This window comes from Vidua chalybeata, chromosome 2 (assembly GCF_026979565.1).
Source record: "Vidua chalybeata isolate OUT-0048 chromosome 2, bVidCha1 merged haplotype, whole genome shotgun sequence".
In the NCBI taxonomy this organism is placed as follows: Eukaryota; Metazoa; Chordata; class Aves; order Passeriformes; family Viduidae; genus Vidua; species Vidua chalybeata.
Window position 1 is genome coordinate 64,975,026 of NC_071531.1, and position 21,783 is coordinate 64,996,808.

The window sequence follows — 21,783 nt, forward strand, 5'->3', positions numbered from 1 at the left end:
ACCCCCAATTACTTTGCATTTAAATGGAAGAAGATGAAACAAGATCTAAAAAAACCCCATGAGGTCAGGTAAGGAAACAAAATTTTGAGACCTGAAAAGCAAATGTCGGTAGCTACACAAAAACCATCTTACCTTCCAAGGAATGGAGGCCTTTTTCTTTGGCAATCTCATACACACTGCTGAAATCATCCCCGAGGTTTGGATCTGCATTAGCTGTGAGCAGAGCCTTTACCACACTGTCACAAAACAGAAGGAAAGTAAGGCAGGAGTAGTAGATGAGGAATTGAAGCCCTTCAGAGACTGAGAAGTGCTCAAGAAAGCCCTCTTCAAATATTCCTGGGAATGTAAACATTCCTGGGAAGTTAACCCATGACCGTAACTGAACATTTCATCAAATAGAGCTCCACCAGCATATGCTAACATGAATGAGATGGGGGAGGCACTGGAGGAAGGGGTGACACTGTAGAGATATGCAATCCTTCTGAGGAGACATGCACAGAACATGCTTCTCGCACAAGGCATATTGCTAGACACAGACCTTGGCTCCAAGGCCACCCCTGTCCCTGCAAAAAAGGAGGATTATTGTAACACTCTGCAGATTAAGGGAAGCAAAACTACATTGCTTTTGGGAGGCAACTGTACAGCACCTGCACCTCTGACACTAAAGGTGCCATCCTACCACAAGAAGTGCAAACAACTTCCACAGCAAGCAGTTCAGAGGAGGCCCTGAGGATATTCAGAGGGCTGGAGCACCTCTGCTTTAGAAGATAGGCTGAGAAAGTTGGGGCTGTTCAGCCTGGAGAAGAGAAGGCTCCAGGGAGACCTTAGAGCCCCTTAGGGCCTAAAGTGGCTCCAAAAGTCCTGGAGAGAGACATTGGAAAAGGGCCTGGAGTGACAGTACAACAGGATTGGCTTCCCACTGATAGAGGATAGACTGGATATCAGGAAGAAATTCTTGTCTGTGAGGGTGGTGATGCTCTAGCACAAGTTGCTCAGAGATGCCGTGGCTGTTCCACCCCTGAGAGTGTTCCAGGCCAGACTGAGGCTTGCAGCAAACTGATCTAGTGTCAGGTGTCCCTGCCCATGGCAGAGGGTGGAATGACATGAGCTTTAAGACCCATTCAGCCCAAACAATCCTATGATTCTATGACTTGAACTTTACAGCCCTTTTGGACACTGGAAGGGGCCCTAAGGTGTCCCTGAACCCTTCTCTAGGCTGAACAATCCTAGCTCTCCCAGCCTGTCTCCAGAGCAGAGGTGCTCCAGACCTTGGAGCATCTCCTTAGTGTATCCAAGCAGTTTCACTCCACTTCACCTTGTCACTCCAGCAGCTTCCCATACTTCTGAGGTTGGACCCCAGAGCCAGATGCAGCTCTGCAGGTGGGGTCTCATTGGAATGGAGCAGAGGGTCAGAAGCTTCTCCCTTGCCCTGCTGCCCATGGAGCTGGGGATCAGTCCAGGACTGGATTTTGAGCTGCCAGCAAATGTTGCACATTATGAACATGCTGCAGTGGGACATGGGACGCACTGCCCAGGCCATTTTGGTGTGGAAGTCCTCACTCTCTGCTTCTGAATCCAAACAATCATCAGGCCAGAATTAAATTTTTCACTCCTTCTGAAAGCAGCTTGAAGCCAGGTAATTCTTAATTTTTTTCCAGCATGCAGGCTTCCCATGACAACTAGACAGTAACTCATTTGTTAGCATTCATCACCAGTGACATGGCTCACAGGCTGACAGCAATGTGTGCCACAGCCTGACATGTACCTGCAGGCTGTGGCTTGTCAAGTCACATCTGGAATTTAACTTAAGCTCCTCTTCCATTTACCCCATAAATGCATTAGCAGAATCAAGGGTGGTTATCTCATTATTTGAGCATGGTATAGCAGAGGCCGGCTCTTTACTAGCACTGGTGCGCTCCTCACCTTGTATAAAGTCACCTCTAGTGAGCACAGCACCAAGACTGGGGGCAGGATATAGAATCATGGAATTGTTTAAGTTGGAAAAGCCCTCTAAGACCATCGAGTCCAACTATTTCCCCAACACTGTCAAGCTCACTGATACCTGGAAAATATAATAGATCTTTGCAACAACGTTAAAGTGAATATAAAAGCAAATCTTTACTTGAAAGCTTTCAGGTACACAATGTGGTGAAAACTGCACATGGTATAGTAATTCTATAATTCTTATAAGGTAAGTTGATTAGTGTGCTTATCATATACTGTCCAATTAAAAGGTTAGTTGGTTAGGCAATAATTCCTGGGGTCTTGCTCCACTGGAAGCAGTCCAGAGGTTTCTTCTGTCCCACTTCTATTATGTCTGGTACAGACTCTGATTGGAAAAGAGAATGTCCTTGTAGCTGGTTCTCTTCTTGGAATAAGACTGAATAGTACTTAGGAATGTGTTTATAAGGTTACCTTATTGTTCCTAAATGTAGGGAGGAAAGATATGAAAAATACTAGAAGCTACAGCTATGTTTTAGCAACCTACAAAGCTACAAATATATAAAATATATAAAAAGCTAAAAATCTTACGCATCATTCCCCCCTAAACTACATCTTTATGTCAAACATCCAAATGTTTTTAAACCCTTCAGGAATGGGAACTCCACCACTCCCGAGGGCAGACTGTGCCAGAGCTGGACAACCCTTTTGGGGAAGAAATTTTCCCAATATCCAACCTAAACTTCCCTTGGTGCTACTTGAGGCTGTTTCCTCTTGTCCTGTCACTTGTTACTTGGGAGAAGAGACTGACCCCGACCTGGCTTCACTCTCCTTTCAGGTAATCTTTGTGAACATACAGAGCTCATTTACATCTGCACTCCATTTATATCCATATTTCAACAATATATATATATATATATATTTCAACAAACTATATAGTTATATAAATGGAGTGCAGATGTATATATAGTTATATAGTTTGTTCTATAATATTTAGGTTGAGAGGTTCTGGCTCTTATTCCGCAAACAGTAATTTCCAATTATGACCCTTCCCCTTTTCAGTCATTGGAAGCATGCTGCAATGCACAGGTTCTTGAGTTGATCGAGTTGCACAGCCATGATCATATTAGATACCTGATGGCTTAGAACAGGCACTAAGGATGGGCATCACAAAAACCTGAAATGCTCTGGGTTAGATAGGGACCTTAAAGCTCATCTAATTTCAACCCGTTGCCATGGGCAGGGACACCTTTCACTAGACCTGGTTGCTCCAAGGTCCATCCAATTAAGCCTGGAACACTTCCAGGCATGAGGCAGTCACGGCTTCTCTGGGCAACCTGTGTTGGGGCCTTACCATACTCACAAGGATGAATTTCTTCCCAGTATCCCATCTAACCCTGCCCTCTGCCAATGGGAAGCCACTCCCCCTCATCCTGTCACTCCAGGCCCTTGCCTAAAGTCCCTCTCCAGGTCTCTTGGAGTCTCTTTAGACACTGGCAGGGGTTCTAAGGTCTCCCTGGAGCCTTCTCTTCTGAACAGCCCCACCTCTCTCAGCCTCTCTCCAGCCCCTGGAGCACCTCCATGGCCTCCTGTGTACCTCTCCAACAGGTTGACATCTTTCTTGATGGTAGAACACCTCACCTACTTTCAGACATAGCAGTGAAAGCCATAAAGCCCAGAGCAGCCTCTCATCACAGATGTACTCTTACCACACAAATTTCTTCAATGAGCCTGAGTTTTCTCTCAGTTCACTAAGTAGTTTTGATTTTGTTTGAAGGGTTAGTGTGCAACCCACAATCTTCAGTACAGTTCCAGGGAGACAACTTCACTGTGTCATCCTCAGGCCTTTATGGCAGTGCAACCCCTGCCCTGCCCCTAGGCCACAGATCTGAGAAGAGACAATGTGATGCCAGGGAAAAGACACTGATGCAAATATCTGCTCCATGTCTACACTATCTTGCTACACTGCTCCTTAAGGCTGTATCAGTGAGGACATCCCATGTAGGAGTGCCACAACAAACCTATAGATCCTTCTGGACTACCTTAGGACCATTGACAGGGGGCACAGGACACAAAATGTATCCTGAAATTCCTTCAGCAGCTCTAGGAAGGGCTGCTCAGCCTGCCTAGCTCCACTCTCACCTCTGCTTCAGAACTTGGACCGTTACCACTTCCCTCTATGGTCGCAGCAAAATGCAAAGCAGGGAAGCGGTCTGGCTGCAAGAAAAGCCCCGTGAGGCCAAGTGTGTGGCCTTGGACATCCAGAATAGATGTAGCCACAGGCCACCCGCCCAGGCTCTCCCACCTCTGGTCATTAGGTAGGACAGACCTACCCTTATAATCTGTCTGGCACTGTGCCATCTGTCAAAGACTGTGGAACAGAGGGAGATGCACCACATTCAGTCTTTCCAGTTGGCAAAGCACTATCACAGGTCACTGATCTATACAAAGTTCTTCTGGAAATCCAGTGCTGGATTCCTCTGGAAACATCCTACATCTCCAGTACTTGGTGCTACTGTGGTCAACCCAGTCATCAAGTGAACTGAATCAAAGACCTTGAAGAGGAGGTCCCCATGAAAGTAGGAGGTGCAGGATGGAAGACGGCAGGGCAGGTTATGTCCTGTTATTTTATGGGACCTGTATTGACAACTTCCATGCTGTTGGAGATGGACATCTACCTACTGAACAGAAAACATCACAGAATCATGGCTTTTAAATCTGTCCAGGGATGGGGACTTCACCACTGCCCTGGGCAGCCACTGCCCTGGCAGTGACAGGACTGGTGACTCCGTCAGGCAAGAAATTATGTGCTTCAATTAAGCCTTTGATGATCTTGCCCTAACAGCTGGCTTACTGTGATTATTGCAATCAGGTTTCCAGCATCCCCACCAGGCAGCTAAGCCTCACAGATCAGTCAAGTAGTCAAGTTTCTGATATGGTCAAACCACCCTTCTTGGACTCCATTCTCATGGCTATAACCACCAAAAAGACCACTCTACTTCAATTTTAGCTCACAGGCTATCATATACCTTCAGGTCCCCGAATCTGGCTCATTTTAAGGGAAATGATCCTAAGTCTCAGTGTAGGACCTTAAACCACAACATTGTGGCCCATGAGTGAGCTACAGGTACTGAGCGAATCATATGGTAGAAAAGGATTTGTCATTTTCTTGATAACTCCATCCATCTGCCTTTCGTGCGCTCAGTGACTACACTGAAATGAGCGTTCTTCTTCCTAGGCACTCCATCAGATACTACCTCCACATGCTCTCGGATATGGAGGAAGCCCTGTCCTTTCCATCCACTGCCTACATGTTCAGCATTCTTCTCTGGGAAGTGACCTTCCGTGAGAAGTTGAGCAGAGGACCACAACTGCTAGATGCAAGGTGGTCTGAGAGTGGTGTAGCAGGTGATGGTGGCAGAACTGCTCTGCTCTCCCTGTGAATTACCCTCTGCACCATATTCCCTGTGGTAAGAAACATTTCCATAGCTCTTACAATGGCTGGGAGGCTCAAGTTTAATAATAAGCACTGATATCATTACTTCCTGGCAAAATCTGCTGTGCCAAAATACTGGCACTAGTCTAATAACAACACATCACACATCCAGCCTTCCTTTCCAATCATCTTTCAATTGCATCTCCTGCTTTTGGGATGTGCCGACCCCTCCAGGGCATTTGTCCATCAGCTAGACTCCTGGAATCACAGCTATCAACTGCACCTATTAAATTCGCACATAACGGGACATTCAAGCAAATTACCCTGTAGGAAAGGTAACAGTGCCATGAAAATGCAAAAGAACTGTACTCAGCGATGCAAAGCATGTGAATGTTCCTGGAAGAAAGGAGGGGACTTGCAAAACCAGGTGATTAAAGAGGCTCCAAGGGAGCTGGAGAGAGACTTTGGACAAGGGCCTGGAGTGACGGGACAAGTGGGAATGACTTCAAAGTGACAGAGGGCAGGGTTAGATGGGAAATTCTTCCATTCCTATGAAGAAACTCTTCCTTGTGAGGGTAGCAAGGTCCTGACACAGGCCGCCTACAAAAGCTGTGACTGCCCCATCCCTGGAAGTGTTCAGTGCCTGGTTGGATGGACCTTGGAGTAACCAGGTCTACTGGAAGGTGTCCCTGCCCATGGCAGGGGGATTGGAATGAGATGAACTTTAAGGCCCTTCCAAACCCAAACCACCCCACGATGGATGAGTTTAAAATGAGGGATTCTCTGGCCCATACACTTTCTGTGCTCTTCCTCTTGCTATGAGGCACTGGGGCAGAACACCACCCTACACCAGATCCTAGCAGGAGTGGGATGCCACTGTCCAGCTGGGCTGTTCCAGCTTCCCTCCATAACTCACCTGTGCTCAACAGCCTCAACAAGCTGAGTTTTAATTTGCTGATCAAGTTTTGATTGGATTAGAGGCAGAGCCTATTCATCAGCATGAATATAAATCTAAATTGACCCTGGTGATGACTCAGAGGGCAATGCTGAGCTAGAGCTGGCTGGGCAGTTCAATCGATTGGGGAAAGTGCTTTCTGCTTGTAATGGCTGGACTAACATATTGTTCAATAAATAAATACATATATACAATACAGGGGGTGGGGAAATCAATGGTGAGATGGTGGGAGGTGCCTGGGGCTGCGTCAAGAGAAATGTTATGCCTGGACCATCGCCGGCAGCTGGGGTTGGTGAACCAAGAAGCCTGGTGATCCCCATGACCACGTGTTATCAGCACAATGCAAATGCCTGACTGGGTTTTGATATGCGGCTGCCCTGAGCTCTGGCAGGAGCCACATGTCCTGCCTGGACACAAAGAAGATCCTTGTGTGGTTATAGCTTAACTGTGTAAAACTCAGCACAGCAGGAGGGCTGGGAGGAACTGTTGCTCAGATTAAGCTAAATGTGGATGTGTGCCTTCCCAGGACCATGTTTACATCTACCTATGGCACAGAAAGCCAGGCAGCCACAGCAATCTCTTGCATTGTGATGTGCTATTATTAACCCAGATGAAAATTACAGACTCCTCCAAAAGGGATAAAAAGGGACTATGGAATCCAAAGAAAGGGGAAAAAATAAATCTTGAAGGGTGGTAATTGTTATATTCTTCAGTTTGCTTTAAGAGTGGGTTAATCATCTTTCAGAAGCATGGTGAAGGCACACAAGGGAGTTGAGGACTGTTAGAAGCCCTGCTCCCTGCCTGGAGCAGTAAGAAAATGTGTAGAGAAGCCATTTCCATGACTTGGAGAGGTGCAGGAACCTGCTAACTGACAGCATCACATTGTGCCTGAATTGCAAGACATCAGATGGTGTTCATCCCTGAAAACAGGGACACTCATGCCCCGGCGTCTGAGATGGGGGTGCTGCCAAGACAGAGGTGTGAATAACAGTTGCAGGAACAGCCAAGTGGTCACTGTTCATCAAAAACACCTAAAAAGGGAGTGGTTGAAAGTCAATGTCCCAGTTTGTAGGATCAGGCCCTCCAAACGTTCTGTGATCACAGCTGAAACCCATACCCAACTCCTCAGCTCTCTGACAGGTGACACATTGGGTCCTATTTTCTTCCAAAGGTACTCGGGTATTTCTCCAGCTTCCCTGCAGAGAGGTCTGGATGACTTGCCTAAAGTGAAAGGAGTGAAAAAAACCCCATGGAACAGATGTATGTACCTAATATAGATAACAAGACTGCACCAGTTCATCATGTCACTGCCTGTAGACATGGAACAGCTCCAGATCAGTCACCCTTCACCAGTCTCAGAACAAGCCCACTAGAATATCACAATGCATGAGGAATTGTCATTACCAATATAAAACAGCCACATAGCATCTTCAATGCACATGTGGATGGGACACAGCTCCCAGCAATGTACACAGAGGCAAGGAACAAATTACTTCCTGACTCCTCTCCCTAAGGAGGGTTGGAGGATCATGAGGGATGGGACGAGGCCACGCTGGGCCATGGCCTGCTGGTTCTGGTTCCATGGGAGAACCTTTGACCCACAGTTCCTTTGATCTGCACAGAAAGGCAGAGAAGAAAAAGGAGAGCCAAGGCTCAGGGAGGAGTCACCAGACATTGGTCATTCCCAGAAAGGTGTTGAGAAGCAAAGGTGAAGAAATGCAAAGACCTGAATAGGAAGGCAGAAGAAGAAAGGGAGTGCAGGAAGTAAAAGTTGCAAAAAGAAAATTAAGATGAGTAGATGATGTGGGGATGAGTCAAGAGGAATTTGGAGGCTAAAGCCCTCAATGAAACAGGAAGACAAAGCTCAACATGTCCTGACATGCCCTGTCAGAAACCCATGCCCTGGGCACATCCCACAGCATGGAGAGCAGAGGAGGGGGCAATTCTGACCCTTTGTTTCTCTCAGGTGAGACCCCACATGCAGTTGTGCCTCCGTCTCTGGGCCACCCAAAATCAGAAGGATGTGAAGCTGCTGGAGTGAGTCCAGAGGGGGACAAAATGATGCTATAAGGGCTGGAGCACTTCTGTCCAATTAAAACATGGGCATTGCTGCTGCTGCTACTGTGAAAGCCTTTATGGAGCCTTGCACAGGCTTGAAGTGCACTTGAATTTATTCCGAGAAAGGAATCCCTGTGAGTGCACTCAGGTGCTCCTCCCCACCACCTGAGCCATGCAGGAAACTTTGGAAGCCCTAAAATCACAGAACCACAGAACCATTTAGGTTGGAAAACCCCTTTGAGATCATTGAGTCCAACTATTCCTCCAGCACTAAAAAGGCCACCACTAAACTTTGTCCCCAAGTACCAGTTCCATATGACTTGTAAATCCCTCCAGGGATGGTGACCCCACCACTGCACTGGGCAGTCTCTTCCAGGGCTTGAAAATATTTTCAAGTTTGGAATTTTCCCTAAAGCCAACCTCAAGCTCCCATGGCACAATTTGAGGATGTTTCATTTTTTCTCTGTCCCTTGTTACCTGGAAGAAGAGTGATCTCCGTCTGGCTCCACCCACCTGTCAGGGAGTTTTACAGAGTGAGAAGGTCGCTCCTGAGCCTCTCTTTCTCCAGGCTGAGACCCCCAGCTCCCTCAGCCACTCCTCATCAGACTTATGCTTATGCTTCAGCCCCCTCCTTCAGAACTGCTGCCCAGGGATTGTGCCAATATGGTTGAATGTGAGCAGAAGCAGGTTCCAGTGTTTTTTAGAACTACTCAAACTTATCCCACTGGGACTCGGACTTTCCATGCTGCTCTGTGCTTTAGTTTCCCGTACCACACAGGTAGTTCTCTGCCTCAGAGAAGGCTAAGATGACTTGATATTTCACTGTCACTTTATTTCTGTGGAATTGGTGAAAACCGGAGTAGCTGATAACCAGATATAGAAAAGGTCACTATTCTACAGAATACAGTCATACAGCTAAAGTCCTACCTGCCTTGGGGTTTCATTTATGATAGCTTTATTGCTTATTTTAACAAATACACAAACTCCACATAGCTCTGAGTATACATTTAATTAAAGCTTAAATACTAAAAATATGACAATGCTATTCCTGCAGCAATAGGAATTACAGCATAAAACCTTCCTTTGCTGCTGTAAACATGGTCACAGCTGATGTGTCTTTAGCCCACGACCCAGTTACAACATGTATCATCATGGAGCCAAAGAACTTGGACGTTGACTCTGTCTCATGTTAAAAAGAAACCCTAAATATCTGTCTCCACTAGATCCACTATTGTATCTCCCCTCCCAGGCGGACATCAGTCTCCTCCTGGAGACCTATCCATGGGAATACTGCAGAATGCTTCTTAATGCCTCCCCACATTTTGGATACAAGACATTTCCAAGAGGAAGAAGATGGTAAATGTTTTGCTGTAAAAAGAAAAGATGGACCCCAAACTTGCCTTCCAGCACACTGGATTTCATCTTGTAGCTGATGGCAAATGACAGAAATCATTAAAGCAGTGCCTCTGGGATGAAATTAAACAGATGGACTGGGGCTGTCTAATTGGAAGAGTAAGGGTTGTGGAAATTGGGAAACATGACAAAACTGAAGGACGGGTCACAGAAATCTCCAGCACACAATGGAGACTGAAAACATCGTTCTTCTCTGAAAAACACCTTTGGAAAGGCATTGCGGATGAAGGTTTCTTTTTTATTAGATGAAAACACTCATCTCAGTTCCCAGCATCCCAGCCCTTCAAAACCATGCTGAGGAACCTGTGGAGGTATCAGCAGCCATAAAAAAGGAAGTGGTGAGAGAGTCAGTAAGTTAATCATTGGAATGACATTGATCTTTTTGCAGGCAAATAGTACCTGTAGGTCCTGTTCAGCTGGCTGCACCTCAGCCATTTCTGAGCCAGGGACAGCCCAGCCCACCTCTCCAGAGGCTGCTGGCCTGAGAGGCTAAGGACCAAAAGTCATAACAACTTCAAATCCATCACATCAGGTGGATTGCACAGGCAATTGGACAAGGGAGGATGGCTTCACACTGCCAGAGGACAGGGTTAGATTGAATATAGGGAAGCAATTCTACCTTGAGAGAATGGTGAGGCTCAGGCACAGGTTGCCCAGAGAAGCTGTGGCAGCCCCATCCCTGAAAGTGTTCAAGACCAGGCTGGACTGGGCTTGGAGCAGCCTGATTTAGTGGAAGGTGCTCCTGTTCACAGCAGAAGGGTGGAAGTGGATGATCTTCAAGGTCCCTTCCAATGCGTGATTGTGATTCTAAGATCAGTTGCTGTGGCTGGAGAATGAAGATTTGGAGCATAACCTTTTACAGAGGGACCATACTCTATAAACAAAACCATCCTGCATCCTTGTGCCTCTGACTCCTCCTTCCCCATTACACCCTGGCCACAACATCTATTTTCAGTTACACAGTTCACCCTGGGGACTAGGTCCATTAGCAAACCATTTGTAAGGAATTTCAAACTCTCTGCGGGTCATGTTCTAGCTCAATGCATTTCCCACTCTGCACTGTGGACATTACAAGTCTAGAAACAGGGCCAAAGGCCAAAACCTTGTCTGGCACAATGCCGGAGCTGTTACAATACGGAATAAGTCTGGCTTGCATTTAGGTTTGCCTCCAGAAAGGACAGAATCAGAATCACAAAGGTGACCTTTAAGTTCACTAAGTCCAACAGTATCTTAATTATTCTTCTGCTATCTGGAGAAAAGTTATACTGAGCTTCAAGTGTTCAAGGTCTTCTTAATTTTCACTTTAAGTCAGTATTCATCTAAAATGTGGGAAAAATAAACAGAATTTGCCCAACACAGCCAAACCCTTTTTCTTTTGGCCAGGTACACAACAAAGACAGACGTGGTGATGACTCTGCCCTCTCAGAAGGGACCAACCTGGAGTCCACACATTTTTTACTGTCAAGATGTTTTCATTAGCATTTCTACTTGATTTTAGGCCTGATTTTAGGTAATTATTGTCCCATGAACAGCCTTTCTCCCTGTCTCCCCTTAGCCTTTGCAACTCGGGAAGTCCTGTTCTGCTTCACCAGTCACTCGGAATGGTCAACAGTCGTCACACTCTGCTGCTGACCATTGTCCACTGGGAAAGGTGGGAGGCTCCCAAGCCCATCCCTTCATGGACAGGCAAATAACAGAGCCCGTTGCTGTTCGGACATCAAAGTTAAACAAACATTTGCAAGCCCCCACCTCTGGGCCTGTTTTAAGGAGCTCCCTGAGGAGGTCACAACTTTCAGCTTGTCATAGCACACATCAAAGTTTGCACCACACACGAACTCAGCACATGGATTGGGATAGTGTCACCCGAGAGCGGATATTCAGCCTTTGTGCACTGCTTTAATCCTGTGTTTTCCCAAGTAATTAAGCTTTTTTGCTTATGAACTTGTGACTAAGTAAAGCATCCCTGAGAGGTTGTAACATCAAAGCTCATTCTCCCGTCTGTCCCACATTTTCCAAAATTGGATTTTTTTTCTCCTTTTTTTCCTTAAATAAAAAAACCTAATTGAATTTAGTTGTAGACTGAATATATTTAGGAGTGTCTTTAAAAGGTTACAAGAAGCCAGAGTGATCATCATGGGAACTGTGGGGCAAGGGCACAGCATTCAGCCCCAGTGACAGCCTCACCATTGAGAAGGGGTGGGACAGCTCTTATAGGAGCGATTTTGGCTGGTGGGGTACCCACCACAATGACATGCCACAGGTATGGGCTCATCCATGGCCAAAACCTGAGAACTGCTGTGGAATGGCACCATCAGTTCAGCTGTCACATCCATGGGATTGAGGAGCAGCCTGCCCCGATCTGTCACGCCACATACTGGGCATAAGGAGAGTGACAAGCTCCCTTAGGTTAAGCTTCACAGCACATCCCAAACTTTATGGGAATCCTCTACAGAGCTTAGTATGACTTTAGGAAAAGGCTGAAGTGAGTCACCACGATCTGAAATGCACATACCTGGAGTTCCTGCTGATGGCTGCCACCATGAGAGCCGTCCAGCCAAGCTTGTGCCTTGTGTTCACATCTGTGCCTTCTTCCAACAACCTGGAAAGAGGAGAGATATGGTCAGGAAACAGATATAATGAGAGAACCTCAAGCATCCCAGAGCTAATGAGGGAAAGTGGAATGTTTTACTGTGCAGGCACCTGCTCCAGCACAGCCCAGAAGACCCAACATGAAGTTGATTCAATTCAGTTCAAAGGTGACCCAACCTAAACAAACATACCAGGTGATGGCAATCCCACTCCTTTCAAAGGGTGCAATGCCAACATCTTGCTTTCTGTATTGTTTGTTTGTTTATTTATTTATTCTGTTCAGTCTAATTTCTGAAGGACCAATCAGCAGCAAAACTGACAAAAACCCGAATTCCAATGACATTTGAATCCTTTGGCTGCAAAGCACCCATTAGGCTTCAGAAGCAGCTCAGTGAACCTTTGGAGGTTCACTGCCACCTGCAGATACTTCGCAGTTTCTTCATACATCAAAAGAACAAATAAGACAACCCAACCAAAAATACTAGGAACTAAACTATCCTAATGTCTCCAAAATTTTCTCAGCTTTTGCAAGATAATGGCAAGGGACAGGTTTTTGCAGCAGATACTTTATCTCAACCTAAAACATGTGCCGAGCCCAGACAGTATGAAATGATAGTTCTCTGCACACCACGAGGAAGAAAGGAAGTTCAGAACTGAGACACAAATTTTACAGTGCTCACTTAAATGAGACAACTCTAAACCCTGCATGTTCAAGTCATAGAATCACAGAATGATTCACAGAAGGGTTTGTGCTAGAAGGGACCTTGAAGACCATCTTGTTCCATCACTTCTGCCTGATAAGGTGTCTGTCTGCCATAGGCATGGCCACCTTCCACTAGACCAGGTTGCTCCAAGACCTGTCCAACCTGGCCTTGGACACTTCCAGGGAGGGGGCTGCCACAGCTCCTCTGGGCAACCTGTGCCAGGGCCTCACCATCCTCTCAAGGAAGAACTTCTTCACCATATCTAATCTAGATCTCCCCTCTGTGAGTTTGAAGCAATTTTCCCACGTCCTGCCACTTTCTGCCTATGTAAAAGGTCCCTCTACACAACCAAATCCATGATTACAAACCCATTTTTCTTGCAGGAGCAAGGTGCTGCCAGTACCAGGACAGGGAAGCCATGGGTCAGGCTTTAGAAAGCAGAAGGGACCACACAGGAGTCAGCAGTTCTTTGCCCCTTGGTTAATCCTTTTCACAAATTAAGGCTTTTCCATCTTCCTTTCTGGGTGAAGCTGTCCTTGCACAGTGCATCCTCCACACAGTTATAACGGAAGAATTGTCATTAAACTCCGTGCTGCTCCGGAGAGATACAAGTGAACACAGCAGCCATGTTCCACTTGTGCAAGCACCACTTGAAGTCTTAAAATTCTGCCCAGAATCCCAGGCAAGAAAAGGGTCAGGTGTGACTGTTTGCATGCACTGAACAAGTCAGATCACTTCTTTAAGGACCTAGAGAGGTACACATCCGAACTCAGTCTTTCCAAATTCCTTGCTCTTGGTCTGCTCTGGTGGCAACGCTCTCACTGGTTAAGAGTGCTGGGACAGAATGAGTGAAAAGGAGGTAAATGAACCATATTCCTCTTCCTATACTTGTAAAAAAAAAAAAAAAGGAAAGCAAGAATGCTAGTCCAGGGAACACTCACAGATATACCCAGGGTGTCTTGCCAACATTCCTCCACCTCATTGGAAACTTTCACAGTAGTTTCACTAGAAACTTATCCCAAGGAACAAATACACTCATATACTGGGACACCTGGTGTGTTCAACCTAAATAAGAGAAGGCTCCAGGAAGAACTTAGAGCCCCTGCCAGTGCCTAAAGGGGCTCCAAAAGACCTGGAGAGGACTTTGGACAAGGGCCTGAAGTGACAGGACAAGAGGGAATGGCTTCCCATTGACAGAGGGCAGGGTTAGATGGGATATCAGGAAGGAATTCCTGGATGTGAGGGTGGTGAGGCCCTGGCACAGGTTGCCCAAAGAAGCTGTGGCTGTCTTATCCCTGGGAGTGTCCAATACCAGGTTGGACAAGGCTTCTGGCATCCTGGTCTAGTGGAAGATGTCCCTGTCCATGACAGAAGAGTTGGAATTAGATAGTCTTGAAGCTTCCTCCCAACCAAACCCTTCAGCAGTATGATATATGGTATGATAATACTAAAGTTATTTCCATCCAAACAGCAATGCCGGGACTTTGGCTGATATCTTGAACACAGCTGAACACAGTTCACCCCACTGACTGGACAAACCAGCCAGATAAACATCACCTGAATAAAAAGCCTGTATTCCTCTCCAGTTGAACTTATTTGACAGAGACTGGCGCTTGAGAGCGAACAGGCTTCAGCCAAGCTCTACACAGAAGCATGTTGGTGAACTCTTCTGACTCGAGTTGTGTTATGATACACAGGTAATGGGTCTGGGTGGACAATTTGACCACCTTTTTTTTGACAGAAGGAGTGGCCAGCACTAGTGCTGTGGTTCTGGATGCTGTGAACTGTTCATTACACACTTGGACAGAAACCTAATAGCTGAAATACTAGAATCATAACTGGTAGTCTTAATTTGTAGCTCCCAACTGTGATTCAGGAGGCTGTGACCACTGTAAATGATCATAGCACCAACAGAAGCTTTATGCTCTCTTTACCAGGGTTACAATTTGAAGTTCAATGGTAAAGGCAGGTCAACAACAGGACCTTGGTCCAAAGAAGTCTGATACTTGAAGAACAAATTTTCACACAGAATCCACTCCAGATACAATTTTTATTTCCTTTTTCTATGTGGTTTAATACTTGAAGAACCACCCAACAGGGTGATGGAGAGCAGGGATGGTTCACCTACAGCCTTATGGGGGTTTGGATCTACACAACCCTGCATATGGCTAACACTGGTCAAGCTGCAGCTCCTGCATTATGCAGTGGCCCAGTAAACTCATCTGGGGAGTTGCACAAGAGCAGCCTTGGCCCTCCACAGGGTATGGTATAGAATTATGGAATCATTTGGGTTGGAAAAGCCCCCTGAGACCATTGAGTCCAACCATTCCCCAATACTGCCAAGCTCACCACTAACCCACGTCCCCAAGTGCTGTATCCACACATCTATTAAATCCCTCCAGGGATGGGGATTCCACCACTGTCCCGGGCAGCCTGTGCCAGGGCTGGACAACACTTTCTATGAAGAATTTGTGAAATATCCTTATGCTTTCTCTTTCTGCCAGCACCACATCCCTGCAAATGAATGTCAAGAGTGTGCTGCCAGTTCTGCTGCCTGAAGAGCACTCTCAGACAACAGAATAGTGAAAGGAGAAATATCCCCGTGCAGCCGCAAAGCTTTCCGTCCTGGTGAGGCCAGATGTGCCCAGACACACAGGGGATAGCAGATTGCTATCTGCACAGATCAGCTCCCTTTGCAGCTCTGCTTACAGAGGTGTTTGCACTCACAACAGAGATAAGGTAGCCTGACTCAGACCCATGGCCACTGCTGGTCACACCATCACCTGCTCCAGCTGGAAGAACACTGCCTGCAGCAGAAATCCACACCACAGCTCCATCTGTGCCACGTCCTCTGAGCAGGCACAGGGAGTTGCTCCCTCAGCTGGAAAACTGCTCGCTCGCTGGCACTGCATGAACAAACTCCACACCCAGCTTCCCCAGATCCTAAGGAGCCATTCCCACCAGCACCAGAGCTCAGGATGCTGGTCAGAATGCTGCAATGGCAGAGATCTTACTGTCTCCCCCTGACTGCTTCCAAAAACCCTTTCCCAGACACTAGGATGCCCAATCCCCTTCCACTTGTCTCTCAGAGTGGTGTGGACCAACATGTCCAAGTTATTTCTGAATTTCATTGTATTTACTTGGCCATTTGAAAGTCATGTGAAAGCAGTAACATTCATATCACACTCTTTCTACAGTGTGCCACTGTGACAGCCTAATAGCCACAGAAAATCCAGGAAATAAAGGCATCTTGATGACAAGGGAGAGGGAGCCTGAAAAAAGAACCCAGAAGGGGCACGGTAACCCCAACACCAAAACTACAGGTAAGAAGGCATCAGCTATGCCAGGATGGAGGCACACAAACCCCTTCAGGCTGGGAACTTTTGCCTGGCAATAAAAGCCTTAAAGCCCAACACCAACCACTGATTAACATCCTCAGCAGAGTTTGATGTAATTTTGCAAAGCATCAGGCCCATTTGCACTTGACCATGGTATTTATATTACTTTACATTAAAGGGGCAGAGAGACCGTCCTGGTCATCTTCTGCCAGACACTGGGTTTCTCTGCTGCAAAGAGTCAGTCTTAATTTCACCTGTTATGAGTTTTAACATTTCATGGGAGGGTTTGGACTGGAAATGACCTTGAAGATCATCAGTTCCAAACCCACTGTCATAGCCAGGGACACCTTCCCCTAGACCAGTTTGCTCCAAGCTCCATCCAGCCTGTTCTTGAACACTTCCAGGGATGGGGTAGACAAGTGAATGGGTATTTCTTCCCAATATACAATCTAACCCTGCATTATGTCAGTGTGAAGTCAACCCCCTTCTGTTACATTTGTTTTCTCATAAATCGGACCCGCAGTGTAACTCTTTAGTATCTCCCTTTGAGACAAAGGACAGGACATCAGCCCTTATTTAAAATAAAAAGATGATGTTTTAAACTAAAAGATGAGAGATTTACATTAGATATTGGGAAGAAGTTCTTCCCTCTGAAGTTGGTGAGGCCCTGGCACAGGTTGCCCAGAAAAGCTGTGGCTGCCCCATCCCTGGAGGCAGGTTGGATGGGGCTTTGAGCAACCTGATCTAGTGGGAGGTGTCCTTGTCCATGGCAAAGGGGTTGGGACTAGATGATCTTTAAGGTCCCTTCCAACCAAAGCCATTCGATCATCCTGTGATTTTAGAATTCTCAAGGCACTTTGGAGCCACTGAAAAATACCTGTGAGTACTGAAAGGCTTTTTTCTCTACAGACACACTGGAAGGACATACTGAATAATGACTTATCTTCATTCTTTAAAAAATAATAATGAAAAAGATCCTAGTCTGGGAGTCAAACCTGTTTAATCATTGTGCATCCAACAGGAAGGATGCTGGAGTCTCTCCTCTGGGATTAGGTTACAGGCTTGGAGCAAAGGTATTAGGATCAGTCAAGTAGTTTTCCATTCAGGAATCTAGATCATCATAAGCATCTGGAATGCCACATCACTGAGTCCAGTGAGGGAATTACTTGTATCGTATCATCTACCATAATATGCATTGACATTTCATTTAGGAGCTGGATTGCTTTTTTTTTTTTTTTTTTTTTTTTTTTTTTTTTTTTTGTTAAATCATTGCAAGATGCTTAGCAACTTAACAGATTTTCAGACAACTGAACTTTATGTTCAGGGTCTTCAGGCCCACCATTTATTTTTCCTCTGCCTGATTTAATGATATGACAATCGATAAAGCCAAGACCACTGCTCAGATCCCAGACAGCCAAATGTATTTACCAGCAGGAGTATTTTATTTTAATTAAATAAAATCCTCTGATCAATGTTTAGGATGTTTATCCACATTTTAACCAAGTAAGATCCAAGACACTCACCTCCTAAGGAGTTTCTCACATGGATACAGCTCTATTAGCGCCATTTCCAGTGTTTCTCAAATAACAAACTGTCCTTTGACTGCAGTGGTGCCACCAAGATGTCCCTTCCCCTGGCAGGAGTTGGACTGGATGACCTTTAAATGTCTCTTCCAACATAAACTCTTCTGGGATTCTGTGATTCAAGACCCAGTCAGGAGAAGAACCATGAGCCAGAGCTGGTGCTGTTTCTGATTGAGGAAGTACTCATATTTAAGGGATTTCAATAAAACTTTTTTTTTTTTTTTTTTGTAATGGTTTTAGGGCACAAAGCTGACAGATGGCAGGCTTAGATTGAATGTTAGGGATAATTTTTTCCCTATGAGGGTGGTAAGGCCCTGGCACAGGCTGCCCAAGGAAGCTGTGTCTGCCTCATCCCTGTAAGTGTTGGAGGACAAGCTGGATGGGGCTTGAAGCAACCTGGTCTAGTGGAAGGTGTCGCTGTCCATGGCAGAGGGTCAGAACTGGGTGAGTTTTAAGGTCATTTCCAACCCAAACCACTCTGTGATTCCCTGATTCTATGAATATCATTGTCCGCTCTGGAATTTGCTGAAGGAATCTGGGCAGAGCAGCACCTACTGCTTTGTGCATATGCCCTATTTTACCTCAAGACAGCAGCTCCCAAGGCGTTAGCACTTTGATCCCCACAGAAGAGATAAAGAGCCCACATTGGCAGCAATGAGCCTTCTCCCCTCCACTGCCCCCGGACAGATGTGCCTTCTATTCACCCCGTCACTGGGGTTCTGGGTGACTGACTCGGTGACACTGCTGAGCCCAGAGGGCATGTTTGAGTTTGTGCTCAGTGCTGGGAGCATGCCCAGCACTCCATCCTGACAGGTGGAGGAAGAGGAAGCTGGAAACTTGAACTTTTGCAAAAACAATAGCTTCTGTTTCTGTCAGCCTCTTAGACATTTCCCCCGGCCCTGTCCCAATATGTTACTGTTTAACTGCAGAGTGTGGGACACCCTCAAATGTGCTCACCCTCTTGGGAACTGCCCTCTGCTTTGCAGAAGTAGGGGGGAAGGAAAACATCCTAATTGAACAATCCCTGAAAGATTTTCAGGGATGGAACATGAAAGCACAATTCCTGCTAGATTCTCCTGCCAAGGAAATTATCTGCTTGGACAGGAGGACACAGCGAGCTGCTTGAAACCCCTTGATGCGGCTGCTGTATTCTTGGAGATAACTCATTGATGTCTCTCACCCCTCACCATCTTTGCAGGAACGGTAACACACCATGGTGCTCCATGAAAACATATAGGCCAGCACATTGTGGGGAAAGTGAAGGGAAGGGAAAGGGAACAGCATTTCTCAGCAGCTCTCAAGGCAGGAAAGCTGCTCCCAGCCCATGGAGGATCCTGGAGGAATCCTGGTAACCCTAGCCCTGATAGCACAAACAGGCCATGCAGAGAGGCCAGTAGCCAAGGAGAAACTCCTGGAAATAAATTTTCAAAATCAAAGGGAAGCCCTTATAAATACAAGTTTCAGGAGGTAAAGCAAACTCTGAGAGCAGGTCTGGGGGCACAGAGGGTGGGCAAAACCACCATGGGTGAAGCACACAGAGTGGGAAAAGTCAAAGAGCTACAACCCAAGCATGAAAAGGCTAATACAGACATGTGAGTAGCTGTAGCTGCCCCGTGCTTGTAAGTGTTCAAAACCAGGTTGGACAGGGCTTGGAGCCACTTGGATTAGTGGAGGATGTCCCTGCCCATGTCAGGGGGCTGGAACTGGATGAGCTTCAAAGTCCCCTCCAATCCAAATCCTTCTGTGATTTGACAGTTGGCATCACCAGGTTTGGAAGAGAATGTGAAACCTTACATGAAGTAGCCCCAATTTTGCCACCCCAATGCAACAGCTGAGCTGTGTGCCAGAAAAATACCCTACCAGCCTGCCAGCCTGCTCTGGCAGAGGCCAGCAGTGTAAGTGGGAAATGAGTCATCATTGTTTGCAAAAGAATTTGAGCATAATGCACTTCTGACAATCCATTTCTACTGGAGGTGGCAAGTGTTACCTGCTCGACTTACTCTGCGCAGGTCTGAACTCAAGTGTCAGACTCCCTCACATCCACCAACATTTACAGTTTATGTGCTGTGTAAGCAAGCACTCAACATGTTTTTAACTTGCTACCTGACATCTTCCAAGGTGTCCCTTAACTCCTGAGCTGTGAGGAAAGTGGAATAATTGCTCCCCTGGTTGTACAGGCCACATCCATGTTGTTGGACTGCTTCTCCTCCAAACCCAGAACTGCTCAGGAGGCTCTCCTGCACTCAGCTCTGCTGACAAACATCTCCACTAACTAGAATTAACCCAGGCATATTCCAGACGTACAGAAGCTCCCACGCATCCAGGTGTGTTGGTGTCTGCTTCCAGAGAGAGGGATCTCGGATTTATGGGCTTTAAAGCTATTTCGGAAAGAAGCACGAGATCTCCTGTCTCCCATGGTTGGCTTGGTGCCGACTGCAGAGACACTGCTCTGTGACTCAGTGTGCAAACTCAAACAATCCTGGGAAGCCAAAATACACCAAGAAGCAGATCAAAAAGGGCAGTTTTCCAGTTATCTAGAACAGGAAAGCACAGCACACATAAGTCTCTCCCAATACTTCATTGCCAACATGAAATCTGGGCTATTGTATCTGCTCTGAATTCCTGCAGCCACAGGCCAATTCAAACTCAATAACCAGTAACAAAACTTTCACTGAAACACAGTCCTGGAAAATTTGGTCATTTAGGAGAAAATATTAAAGGGGACATTTACATGATGAATGTCTTTTTATCCTAAAAACCCTAGGTGTTTGTAACTCAGATACACACAGACAAATGCAGGCTCAACATCATATAAACATGGAGCAATGGAAATAAATATAATTATAAATCATCTCCCAATCCTGTCTCCAACCTGCTCTCACTATCACTGCTGAAGATGTGTCACAGCTGTTCAGGACACAGATAAGGTACCTGATGGCTAGTGGCCAGGAGCCAATGACATGACTCTTCTGCCCACCCTACAAAGCATTCAGACATTCCTTGAGCCTTAGTCATGACACCCACAACTATTCTGTGAGAGAAGATGCTTCAACAGGTACAACATGGGATACCCGCTCCCATAAAGACCCACCTCCTCCACACAGTGCCTTTCAGTGATCTGATGTTCCAGGTAAGCAAAGCCTGACACACTGCAGAGAGATTTTTAACCCAGTCTCTGAATTCTTGTTACAAACACTTGAGCCAGGAAGCAAACAAAAGACTGGGGGACTGTACCCCCAGTCCACCCCCCAAACTGGAGAGAATTGAAAGAGTTACACCTAGGAGAGACCTTAAAGCTCATCTTGTTTCTACTCCCTCTGATGGGCAGGAACACCTTCCACTAGACCAGTCGCTCCAAGCCCTGTCCAACCTGGCCTTGAACACTTCCAGGGGCAGGGATGGGGGAAATTTTGCTCAATGAGCTGTGCTGCTTACAAACAAGGGAGAAGAGACAAGTACAGTCTGGAGGAGGCAGAACTGTGATGAGTCAGAGCCAAGATGAGTGGTGCTGCTTGAAAATGGAGATCACTGTTTGGGACAATCAAGATTGACTTAGCTGTTTCTGCATCTCCTCCACTTAAAAATCAGCTTGGAGAGAGCAGACTCAGCTGAAGCAACTGACATGGAGCCTTCTGCCCCACTGCCACGTCCGTCTGGATCCCGGTGAGAGCAGGAGAGCACCTGGTCAGCTCCAGATCTCATTACCACACAGATATGAGTGGCTGCTTGCTGTTAGGAATGAGACTGTTAACAGCCATCTGACACA

General features: G+C 46.4%; 1 protein-coding gene across 1 annotated transcript in view; it reads right to left on the bottom strand.

The window, feature by feature from the left end:
- CLPB (ClpB family mitochondrial disaggregase) overlaps positions 1 to 21,783 on the bottom strand; it is a 73,919-nt gene that overhangs the window by 46,155 nt on the left and 5,981 nt on the right. The window contains exons 3-4 of the mRNA XM_053935847.1: positions 12,316 to 12,402; positions 133 to 236 (exon numbers count right to left, since the gene is read on the bottom strand). Coding sequence (XP_053791822.1) covers positions 133 to 236; positions 12,316 to 12,402 — 191 coding nt within the window. The remainder of the gene's footprint in view (positions 1 to 132; positions 237 to 12,315; positions 12,403 to 21,783) is intronic.